This window comes from Cricetulus griseus, chromosome 4 (assembly GCF_003668045.3).
Source record: "Cricetulus griseus strain 17A/GY chromosome 4, alternate assembly CriGri-PICRH-1.0, whole genome shotgun sequence".
Taxonomy (NCBI): Eukaryota; Metazoa; Chordata; class Mammalia; order Rodentia; family Cricetidae; genus Cricetulus; species Cricetulus griseus.
The window spans coordinates 95,149,208-95,161,634 of record NC_048597.1 but is presented as its reverse complement, the minus strand read 5'-3'; the positions used below and the strand labels follow the sequence as shown (position 1 = coordinate 95,161,634).

At 42.8% G+C, this 12,427-nt stretch overlaps 1 protein-coding gene across 2 annotated transcripts; it reads right to left on the bottom strand.

The window, feature by feature from the left end:
* Window positions 1–449: 449 nt before the first annotated feature.
* Window positions 450–11,006, bottom strand: LOC100765755 (phospholipase A2). 2 transcript variants are annotated; one of them, XM_027416090.1, is made up of 4 exons: window positions 10,973–11,006; window positions 9,144–9,303; window positions 1,989–2,113; window positions 450–556 (listed from the first exon to the last, which is right to left on the bottom strand). In XM_027416090.1, the coding sequence occupies exons 1-4, from the start codon at window positions 11,004–11,006 to the stop codon at window positions 450–452; spliced, it is 426 nt and encodes a 141-aa protein (XP_027271891.1). The 2 variants fall into 2 exon arrangements, with proteins under 2 accessions (XP_027271891.1, XP_027271892.1); XM_027416091.1 differs by having other exon boundaries at window positions 9,144–9,300.
* Window positions 11,007–12,427: the final 1,421 nt, after the last annotated feature.

Sequence of the window (12,427 nt, the reverse complement as noted above, 5' to 3'; positions counted from 1 at the left end):
CCCCTCCCTGATCCCTTCTGCCTTCTCCTACTCCCTATGTATCTCAGGCTGAGTTGTTCTTTTGTTGTTATTGGTTTTTCTTGAACTAGGGTTTCTTTGTGTAATAGTGCTGCCTGCCCTGGAACTCACTTTGCAGACTAAGTTGGCTTTGAACTCAAGAGATTTGCCTTCTTCTGCCTCTGCATCCCAGAATGCTGGGATGAAAGGCATGGCTGAGTTCCTCACCTACTCTTCAAGGTGCTCCGCTAATGGCAATATCTTTCCCATTAATCCTCAGCTTCTAGAACTATATGAATGATGTTCTCTGAGGGTTGAGTTATGTTCTGTACACAGAGAATACAGACACTGAAGCCCAGCTCTTTCAATACATGATTTATTAGAGGATACAGTGTGTGTTGAACACAAACATGGAGGCAGGGGTGGTGTAGGCAGTAAGTGAGGTGACAATTCTAACAGTGAATGCCTTTGTTCTCCTTGTTGTATGGAGCCTTGGAGAAGCAGATGGCTGCCTGGCGGTCACAGCTGCAGATGAAGGCCTCACAGGCGTTGTTCTTGTCTACAGAGAAACAAGAAAGGAAGCTGTCTGGAGCCCACCACCCTACTCTATATAATTTATAAGCAAAAGACACTTGTCCCCCAATGGTGCGGACTTAGAGTTGAGAAACAGACCACACAAAAGGACTTTGGGTTGCCCAAATTGCTGGAACACACAAAAAATAAAAACTTCATCATTGTGCGGTTGGGGAGATGGCACAGTTGGTAAAGTGGTTTCCATACAAGCATGAGGGCCTGAGCTAGGATGCCCAGGGCCCATGTGAAAAGCAAGGTGTGGTTTGGGCATCAGCAACTCTTTTGGCAAGTGTGGAGCATAGATCCCCACAACTTGTTGGTCTGTCAGGTTAGCTAAAGGTGAGTGTCCTGTTTAGTGAGAGACACAGACTCTAACGACATTGTAGAGTGACTGAAGAAGACACAGGATGTGGACTAATCCTAAACATAAAATTAAACGAACCTGTGTATTTGATCATAAAACCAGGAAAACTATAAACATCAACCACCACTCCTACAATTATGTTTTAAGACAGTCCTTCAGTTTCCACCTTGAAAGTGCAGGGATTGCAGGTATGCACCACCGTGCTCAATGTATGGTGGAGGTGGGACCCAGGACTCTGTGCACACTAGGCAAGCTCTCTAGCAACTGAGCTATATTCCCAGCTGTCTGAATGCTCACATGTAAAATGTGAATAATAAATCTTGCCCTGAGCCGGCCGTTGGTGGAGCACACCTTTAATCCCAGCACTCAGGAGGCAGAGGCAGGTGGATCTCTGTGAGTTCGAGGCCAGCCTGATCTCCAGAGCGAGTGCCAGGATAGGCTCCAAAGCTACACAGAGAAACCCTGTCTCGAAAAACCAAATAAATAAATAAATAAATCTTGCCCTGAATATGCATTTGGTCCATTGTTTTCTTATAGCCAATGATGTACCTTGTAATCATTTAGTAAATATGAAATCAGCAGCTACTTGGTGAGACTTTGGTCAGGCAAGATGGCTCAGGGAATAAAGGCATTTGCTGCCAAGTCTGAATGAACCCAACTTTCATCCCCAGGACTCACATTGTCAAAGGAGAGAACAAATTCCTGCAAGTTGTCCTCAGAGACCCACACCTGTTCTGTGGCACAGGCATGCATTCCAAGCAATACACAAATACTTTAAATGTTTTTACTAAAGAGGTTCAGAATGATGTAGATCTTTGTTCCAGAAACAAATCCCACTTCTAAGCTGGGTGACTTTGGGCAAGTGGCTGGACCTTCCTTGTCTTCCTTGCCAGAGACCTCATCTATATTTTAGTGTCTACCTGGTAAGGTTGTTTTGACTTCAAATGAGATCAGGGAAATGTCCATGAAGTGGTGGCTGTCCTTGTTACTTCACTGCCCCTTCAAACCCATCCAGGACCAAGCAGAATCCAGAGTCCCCAGAGGGTAAACCTACCACTGCAGGTGATCTCATTCCCAGAGCACGAGTATGAGTAGGTGGTGGTGTAGGGGCTGTCTAGGAATGTGCAGCTTTCCAACTCATTCGCCTGATCATAGCAGTGGTCGTGAGTCTGGCAGCACCTGGAGAGAGAGAGGAATAGCTGAGGGAGGAGCATGGACCCACAGGAGATCAGTTCTCATCAGCGGTCTTTCTCAAACCTGTCAGGATGACTTAACACAATGTTCCAGAAGTAATCGTCCTCAGACTGGAGAATCTTAGATTTGTATTAAGCATATATTTATTGAAATCTTCTTCTGTAGAGTGTGGTTGGTGCTCACCTTTAATCCCAGGATTGGGAAGCAGAGGAAGATGCATCTCTGAGTTTGAGACCAGCCAGGGGTACAGAAGTGAGGCCCTGCCTCAAGAAAAGTGATTATTAACAAAGCTGCAGGAATAGTGAAATTATATATTCAGGTTTTTTTCTTTTTTATTAGCAATAAAATTATTTTACATGTCAATCCCAGGTCCCTCTCCCTCCCCTCCTCCTTTGCCCCCACAACTAACACCCTACCCATCCCATACCCTTTCTGCTCCCGAGGAAGGGTGAGGCCTTCCATAGGGGGTCTTTAAAATTTGTCATATTCTTTGGGATAGGGCCTAGGCCAACCCTCTTGTGTCTAGGCTCAGGGAGTATCCCTCCATGTGGGATGGGCTCCTGAAGTCCATTCCTATGGTAGCTATAAGTACTGATCCACTACAAGAGGCCCCATAGATTTCCAAGGTCTCCTCACTGACACCCATATTCGGGGGATCTGGACCCATTTGCTCATCAGTCCTCCTTCTCTGCCTCTGGATGTCAGTTCAGTTCATGGTTTAGCTATGGGTGTCTGCTTCTACTTCCACCAGCTGCTGGATGAAGGCTATATGATGGCAGATGAATTAGTCATCAATCTCATTATCAGGACAGGGCATTTAAGTTAGCCTCTCTGCTGTTGCTTAGATTGTTAGTCGGTGTCTTCTTTGTAGCTATCCAGACATTTCCCTAGTGCCTGATTTCTCTTTAAACCTATAATGTCTCCCTCTATTATGCTATCTCTTATCTTGCTCTCTTCTGTTCTTCCCCCAGCTCAACCTCCCTGTCCATCATGTCTTCCTCAACCCTCCTCTTCTCCCCTTCTCATTCTCTTGTTCCCTCCCCTCCCACCATGCTCCCAATTTTCTCAGGAGATCTTGTCCCTTTCCCCTTCTCCAGGGGACCATGTATGTCTCTCTTAGGATCCTCCTGGTTTACCAGCCTCTCTGGCAGCCTGGGCTGCAGGCTGGCAATCCTTTACTCTATGTCTAAAATCCGCATATGAGTGAGTACATATCATGTTTGTCTTTTTGTGACTGGGTTACCTCGTTCAAAATTGTTTCTTCTAGTTCCATCCATTTGCCTGTGAATTTCAAGATTCCATTGCCTTTTTTCCCTGCTGAGTAGTACTCCATTTAGTAAATGTTTCACATTTTTTCTATCCATTCTTCAGTTGAGGGGCATCTAGGTTGCTTCCAGGTTCTGGCTATTGCAAACAATGCTGCTATGAACACTGTTGAACAGATGTCCTTGTTGTCTGAATGTGCCTCTTTTGGGTATATGACTAAGAGTGGAATTGCTGGATCTTGTGGTAGACTGATTCCCACTTTCCTGAGGAATCGCTATACAAATTTCCAAAGTGGCTGTACAAGTTGGCACTCCCACCAGCAGTGGAGGAGTGTTCTCCTTTCTCCACAACCGCTCTAGCATAAACTGTCATTGGTGTTTTTGATTTTAGCCATTCTGGTAGGAGTAAGATGGTGTCTCAGAGTTGTTTTGATTTGCATTTCCCTGGTGGCTAAGGATGTTGAACACTTTCTTATGTGTCTTTCAGCCATTTTAGATTCCTCTATTGAGAATTGTCTATTTAGTTCTGTAACCCACATTTTAATTGGATTATTTGGTGTTTTGGAGACTAGCTTCTTGAGTTCTTTGTAAATTTTGGAGATCAGCCCTCTGTCAGATGTGGGATTGGTGAAGATCTTTTCCCAATCTGTGGGCTGTCGTTTTGTCTTGTTGACTGTGTCCTTTGCCTTACAGAAGCTTCTCAGTTTCAGGAGGTCCCATTTATTAATTGTGGATCTCAGTGTCTGTGCTACTGGTGTAATGTTCAGGAAGTGGTCTCCTGTACCAATTAATTCAAGGGTATTTCCTACTTTCTCTTCTAATAAGTTCAGTGTGGCTGGATTTATGTTGAGACCTTTAATCCATTTTGACTTAAATTTTGTGCATGGCGATAGACATGGATCTATCTGCAGTCTTCTACATGCCAGCATCCGGTTATGCCAGCACCATTTGTTGAAGACACTTTCTTTATTCCATTGTATAGCTTTGGCTTCTTTGTCAAAAATCAGGTGTTCATAGGTGTGCAGGTTAATACCAGGGTTTTCAACTCCATTCCATTGATCTACCTGTCTATTTTTGTGCCAATACCAAGCTGTTTTCAGGACTATAGCTCTATAATAGAGCTGGAAATCCGAGATGGTGATGCCTCCAGAAGTTCTTTTATTGTACAGGGTTGTTTTGGCTATCCTGGGTCTTTTGTTTTTCCATATAAAGTTGAGAATTGTTTTTTCAAGGTCTGTGAAGAATTGTGCTGGGATTTTGATGGGGATTGCATTGAATCTATAGATTGCTTTTGGCAAGATTGCCATTTTTACTATGTTGATCCTACCTATCCAAAAACATGGGAGATCCTTTTATTTTCTGGTATCTTCTTTAATTTCTTTCTTTAAAGACTCAAAATTCTTACAATACAGGTCTTTCACTTTTTTGGTTAGTGTTACCCCAAGATATTTTATGTTGCTTGTGATAATTGTAAAGGGTGACGTTTCTCTGATTTCTTTCTCAGCAAATTTATCTTCCATATATAGTAGGGCTACAGATTTTTTTGAGTTAATCTTGTATCCTGCCACTTTGCTGAGGGTGTTTGTCAGCTGTAGGAGTTCCCTGGTAGAGTTTTTCAGGTCACTTATGTAGACTATCATATCATCTGCAAACAGTGAAAGCTTGACTTCTACCTTTCCAATTTGTATCCCCTTGATTTCCTTTTGTTGTCTTATTGCTCTACCTAGAACTTCAAGGACAATATTGAAGAGATATGGAGAGAGTGGACAGCCTTGTCTTGTTCCTGATTTTAGAGGAATGGCTTTGAGTTTCTCTCCATTTAGTTTGATGTTGGCTGTTGGGTTACTGTATGTTGTTTTTATTATGTTCAGGTATGTTCCTGTTATTCCTGATTTCTCCATGACCTTTATCATGAAGGGATGTTGGATTTTGTCAAAGGCTTTTTCAGCATTTAGTGAGATAATCATGTGGTTTTTCTTCTTCAGTTGGTTTATATGGTGGATTACATTGACAGATTTTCAAATGTCGAACCAACCCTGCATCCCAGGGATGAAGCCTACTTGATCATGGTGGATGATTTCTCTGATGTGTTCTTGCATTCGGTTTGCCAGTGTTTTATTGCGTATTTTTGCATCTATGTTCATGTGGGATATTGGTCTGTAGTTCTCTTTCTTAGTTGTGTCTTTGTGTGGCTGAATACCAAGCTAATTGTAGCCTCATAAAAAGAGTTTGGCAATAAAACTTCTCTTTCTATTGTGTGGAACAATTTGAAGAGTATTAGTATTAGCTCTTCTTTGAATTTCTGGTAGAATTCTGCACTGGAGCCATCTGACCCTGGGCTTTTTTTAGTTGGGAGAATTTTGATGACTGCTTCTATTTCCTTAGAAGTTGTAGGTCTGTTTAAGTTGCTTATCTGTTCTTGATTCAATTTTGGTAAGTGATATGTGTCTGGAAAATTGTCCATTTCTTTTAAATTTTCAAATTTTGTGGAGTACAGGTTTTCAAGGTATGAACTGAAGATTATCTGGATTTCCTCAGTGTTCATTGTTATGTCCCCCTTTTCATTTCTGATTTTGTTAATTTGCATGTTCTCTCTCTGCCTTTTGGTTAGTTTGGATAAACATTTGTCTATCTTGTTGATTTTCTGGAAGAACCAACTCTTTGTTACATTGATTCTTTGAATTGCATTCTTTGTTTCGACCTTATTGATTTCTGCCCTCAGTTTGATATTTCCTGGCGTCTACTCCTCCAGGGTGAATTTGCTTCCATTTGTTCTTGAGCTTGCAGCTGTGATGTCAACTCTCTGGTGTGAGTATTCTCTAGTTTCTTCGTGTGAGCACTTAGAACTATGAACTTTCCTCTTAGTACTGCTTTCAAAGTGGCCCATGAGTTTGGGTATGTTGTGTCTTCATTTCCAGTGAATTCTAGAAAGTCTTTAATTTTTTTCTTTATTTCTTCTTTGATCCAGGAATGGTAAAATTGTGTGTTGTTCAATTTCCTTGCGTTGGTAGGTTTTCTGCAATTTGTGTTGTTTTTGAATTCTAACTTTAAAACTTGGTAGTCTGATAAGACACAGGGGATTATTACAATTTTTTGTACCTGTTGAGGTCTGCTATGTTGCCGAGTATGTGGTTGATTTGTGAAAAGCTTCCATATGATGCTGAAAAGAAGGTATATTCTTTTGTGTTTGGATGGAAAGTTCTATAGATGTCTGATAATCCCAATTGGGTCAAAACTTCTGTTAGTTCCTTTGTCTCTTTGTTAAGTTCCTGTCTGGTGGTCCTGTCCAGTGATGAGAGTGGGGTGTTGAATTCTCCCATTATAACTGTGTGAGGTCTTATTTGTGATTTGAGTTTTAATAATGTTTCTTTTACGAATGTTCGTGCCTTTGTATTTGGGTCATAGATGTTTAGAATTGAGACTTCTTCCTGATGGATTTTTCCTGTGATGAATATGAAATGACCTTCTTCATCTCTTTTGATTGATTTTAGTTTGAAGTCTAACTGGTTAGATACTAGGATAGCTACCCCAGCTCGTTTCTTGGGTCCATTTGATTGGAATATCTAATCCCAACCCTTTACTCTGAGGTAATGTCTGTCTTTGAATTCAAGATGTGTTTCTTGTATGCAGCAGAAGGATGGATTCTGTCTTGGTATCCAATCTGCTAGCCTGTGTCATTTTATAGGTGAGTTAAGACCATTAATATTGAGGGAAATTAAGGTCCATTGAGTGTTTATTCTTGCTTGTTTTTGATTTGTTGTTGGTAGTTGTATTGGATGTGGATTTACACTGCTTTTTCTTTTGGGTTTTCAGAAAGTGGGATTATCAATTGCCTATGGTTTTTGTGAGTGTAGTTAATTTCCTTAGGTTGGAGTTTTCCTTCCAGTACTTTCTGTAGGGCTGGAATAGTGGTTACATATTGTTTAAATCTGGTTTTGTCGTGGAATATCTTGTTTTTTCCATTTATGGTGATTGAAATCTTCACTGGGTATAGTAGTCTGGACTGGCATCCGTGTTCTCTCAAAATTGGTAGAATATCTATCCAGGTCCTTCTGGCTTTCAGAGTTTCCATGGAGAAGTCTGGTGTAATTCTGATAGGTTTGCCTTTATGTGTTACTTGGCCTTTATCCTTTGCTGCTCTTAGTATTCTTTCTTTATTCTGTACATTTGGTGTTTTAATTATTATGTGACAAGGGGATTTTCTTTTGTGGTTCACTCTATTTGGCTTTCTGTAGGATTCTTGTGCTTTCGTTGGCATGTCTTTCTTAAGTTGGGAAAGTTTTCTTCTATGATTTTGTTGAATATGTTTTCTGCACCTTTGAGTTGGATTTCTTCACCTTCTTCTATACCTATTATCCTTAGGTTTGGTCTTTTTACAGTGTCCCATATTTCCTGGATATTTTGTGTTAAGGATTTGTTGGACTTCAGATTTTCTTTGCTTGATGAATTTCTTTCCTCTAGTTTATCTTCAACGTCTGAGATTCTGTCTTCCATCTCTTGTATTCTGTTGGTTATGCTTGCATCTGTGGTTCCTGATTGTTTACTCAGCTTTTCCACTTCCAGTATTCCCTCAGTTTGTATTTTCTTTATTGTCTCTAATTCAGTTTTCAGGTCCTGAACTGTCTCCTTCAGCTGTTTAATTGTGTTTTCTTGGCTTTTTTTGGCTTTCCTTGACTTCTTGCATCTTTTGGTTCGTCTTTTCTTCCACTTCTCATAAGGATTTTCTGATTTCCTGTCTTAGGGTCTCTATCATCTTCATGAAGTTGTTTTTAAGTTTGCTCTCTTCTGCTTCTTCTGTGTTGGGATGTTCATGTATTGCTGGTGTAGAGTCCCTAGACTCTGGTGTTGTCATTTTGGTTTTCCTGTTGTTGGATATGTTCTTATATTGTCGTTTTCCCATCTCTTCTTCCAGTGGGTGCAGGTGGAGTCACTTCCTTTCCTGGTGTGTATGGGTCCGGGGTTCTCTTTAGGTGGGTGCAATTGGCTCCGATACTCTGATGGGCCTCAAGGTGGGTGCAGGCAGGTCTGAGGCACTTGCTCTCCAGATGGGCGAGAGCAGGACTGGTGCAGAAATGTCAGCAAACTCTGGATTGTTTGGTCCTCAGGGGAGGAGTCGACCTGCCTGCAGACCCTGGGGTGGGATTTCCCAGAGGGGGCAGGTGGAAGTCGGGCCCAAGGCAGGGGCCGAAGCAGCTCACCTCTGCGCTCAGTGGAGACCAGAATAGCCCAGCAATCTCAGAAGACTCTGGGTTGCTTGGTCCTATATTCAGAAGTTTTGATGACTTTTCAAAGCCAGGTTTGACACTTTGATGGTAGCTGTGATGGTTGGCTGTGTCTTAGTCTGGCAACTCAGGACAGCTTTGTCCACTATTTATATTTCACACATTCTGCCTCCCAGGACCACTAGATACAGGATCCTCTTGCACAGACTTTTTACATGACAAGAGGAAAAAAATACATGCTGGTTATGGTGGGCTGGCCTTTAACGCCAACACTCAGGAGGCAGAGGCTGGAAGATCTCTGAGTTCAAGGACAGCATGGTCTCCAGAGACAGATTCAGGAAACCTAAGCTACACAGCAATATCCTGTCAGGAAACAAGCAAATAAAAACAAATAATTAAGAAACAAAACAAATATATGATGTTTGGTGAGCATTCACGTCTCCTGTTCTTCCTTTATGACATGCTCTGCTTGTGCCCTGTCCCCAACCCACACAGATCCTGCAGACTCCCGACAGATGGATCTCTCACCTGTCTAACTCATCCACTGGAGTCTTTGAGCCTCCAAAGCCACAGTAGCAGCCATAGTTGTTGTAATCCTTCAAGGGATGACTCCCGGGGATGGAGCACTTGATCACCTTACCGAACTGCCACAGAGCCCGACGCCTGATGCTGTGTGCATTAGCACCTGCTGTAAGAGTTCACAGCACATTCCATCAGTCCCACTTGGCTTTACCAGGGGTCTGACGTCTGTCTACTAGCTTCTCCTTGATTCCTACCAGCTGCTGCATCTGGAGAGCAGTGAATAGAAATGTGAGGCGATCAGAGGAGTTGGTTTTTTCCCTCCACTGTGTAGGTCTTAGAAATCAAACTCAAGTCACTAGGACTGAGCAGGTTGCTGTTTTCCTACTAGAGACAGAAAGCTGCCCTATATCCCAGGCTATCCTCCAAGTCTATAGCAAACCTCTGGCCTCCCAAGAGGTAGGATTATAAGTGAACACCACTCTAGTGAGCTTGGCACCTTCTCTGAGATTAAGTTCTATAGACATTGCCTTTTGCCTTGCTTGCCTTCTCATTTCTTACTGTCAGGACAGACAGCTGCCACAATGTGAGCTTCCCTCTGGTCCCTGTGTTGAGAAGCTGAGAACACTCTCCACTCAGCAGCCAGGGAAGGACTGACCTCTTAGTTCAATAACCCAACCATCCAACTCTCTCTTGAGTGTGAAGCCTGCCCTACTCCTACTCAAGCCTAGGTGAAACACTAGCCTTAGCCAGCAGGGGGATTCATCACAGTTCTAGCTAAGACCTTGAGCCAGAGTAGCAGTCAACACATGCTCATTGTTTTACACAGGAGAATTAGAAGAAATCTGTTGTATGGTCATACAGAGATAATATGCAAGGCTAATGATCAGTTCATCATGTGTAATGTCAGCATTTGACATAACAAACTGTTCATCGGCTGAGGAGCAGGTAAATAAGCCAGGATTCAGTCTGCACTTGGATACTTGGCCACCATTAAAAATGAAGGAGAATCCAGGTACAGTGGAACACACACTGGTTAATCCCAGCTATCTGGAAGCAAAGGCAGGTGGATATCTGAATTCCAAGGCAGCTTGATATACACAGTGAGTTCCAGGACACCCTGAGCTACATAGAGAAACTCTGTCTTATAAATTGAAAAAAATGGAATTGCACGTACAAGCCAGGCATGTATGTAATCCTAACACTTGGGATGTTGAGGCAAGTCTGGGCTGTAATGTTGATTTGGAAGCATCCTCAGCAACATTATAAGATTACATAAACAACAAGAACAACAAAGGTGATGAGGATGAGGATGATGAAGCCTAGAGAGATAGCTCAGCAGTCAGGACCACTGATTGAGCTTGTGTAGGACCCAGGCTGGGTTCCAGAATTACATGGCAGCTCACAGTTCTGGAAGATCAGACCCCTCTTCTGTCCTCCATAGGCACTGACCACACACAGATTACAGACACACATGCAGTCAAAGCACTTATACACATAAAATGAAAGTGCATATTTTCAAAAAGATAAGAAAAATCAAATTGCCAGGACAGGTTAGGGCCAGGGAAATCGGTACCAGGGCAATATGGCAGAGGCAGAGGGGCTTTCTTTGTTTGGGTAGGTTATGTAGTGGACTTTTCTAAATGTTTGTCTGAGTTCAGACCTAGAGGCTAAAGGTGCCAGCTGTTGTGAACATGCAGGTGGCCATGGAACCCCAACACAGAGGATATTAGACCCCAATGGGAACCCAAAACTAAAACTTCAGGAGTGACCAGCTGGGATCTGTGCATTGAAGACAAGGGAGATGGTAGGACACTCAGAGGGTACAAGGGTCCTACCTGTGAGCAGAGTGATCAGCAGAAGGAGTTTCATCTTGAGTGAGGAGAGGACTCAAATGACTGCTCTCTTTATAGTCTTGTGGCTGTGCTCTGACAGTGTCCAGTCAGCACACAGTCTGGCTGCCAAGGTAACTGTAGATGGTGGCAGAGCCTGAATCAGTGCTGTCACAGAGGCAAAGAGAAAGGGCTAGCTTGCCACCCCACAGCAGCTCAAATACAGTGACTGACAAAGTGCCAAGTTCCTCCCTAATAAATGCTTTGAGGTCATAAGAAGATATAGATATTGTTCCTGGTGTTGCATCTGAGGGATTCTGATAGTGACATGTGGTCCTAGGCAGGAGTAGGTGTCCTCAACAATTCTCCATGTTAACATTATAAACTAAGTGCTAAGTCTGTCCCAAGACCTGACACAGCTTTTGAGCAGATCCAATTACAAATTTAATTTTAATTAACTAATAAATTAATTAATATGAGAGACTGAGAGAGTGTTTGTGTGCACATTTGGAGGTCAGAGGACAACTCTGTGGAGTCCCTTCTCTTCTTCTACCTTTAAATGGGTTTCAGGAATTGAACTTGGGTCTATATGCTTGACTCTATTTTAAAAAATTCTTCTTAAGAAAAAAGACAGCAAATGTCCAACACTGTACCCATAGTCCAATGTAATGGAGGCAATCACTTCAGCTGAGGCTTTCACTCACCAGCGTGTGAAGCTGACAATCAACCATTACAGGGGGTGGAGAGTTGGCTCAGCTCTTAAGACTTTCTGCTCTTGCTGAAGATTAGAGTTCAATTCTTAACGCCCACATGGTAGACAGGGGACAATGTCTGCAGGCCCAATGCCTTCTCACATTTTGTTTGGTTATCTCTCATGTACCCTCCACCAATAGCACCCCAGCACCTGCATTTCCCCACTTCTACCCTTCCCCCCATAAAGACCTTGTAGGAGTGAGTTGAGTTGGTTGTCTTTGTGTTTAAGCTCACTCTACCCTTCCAGCAGGACTGTGGACAGCCACAACCTGCTACTACCAATCACTGGGCCTGTGCATGGGGCTCTAGGTCCACCTGTGGCTCACCAGACCTGATCTAGGGAGGGACAAGGCTGGAAATTTTGGCCAGGAGTGTGCATGGGTTGGGGGTGGAAAGGTGGAGGACTGGGCAGCTGTTCACTAAAGGAAAAAAGAGACTGAAAACCATGTAACAGTAAACCAGCCAAGGAAACGCCTTCTTCCTAAATCTGATTGACCAGGGAACCAGAGATTAATTTGGCTTGTCGAGAAAGGTAGAAAAGATGATGTGTTCTCTTTTATTTTTTGTAAAAAGCTAGGAAGCTGTGTACTTTAGTGGAATATTTATTCTGTGGCATGTGTTTAGGCACAGTGAAGTTTCAAAAGCCACCAGAGAGTAATCATGCCTGAAGATCATTAGCTGGCAGTCCACTTTGGTTTCCTGTATCCC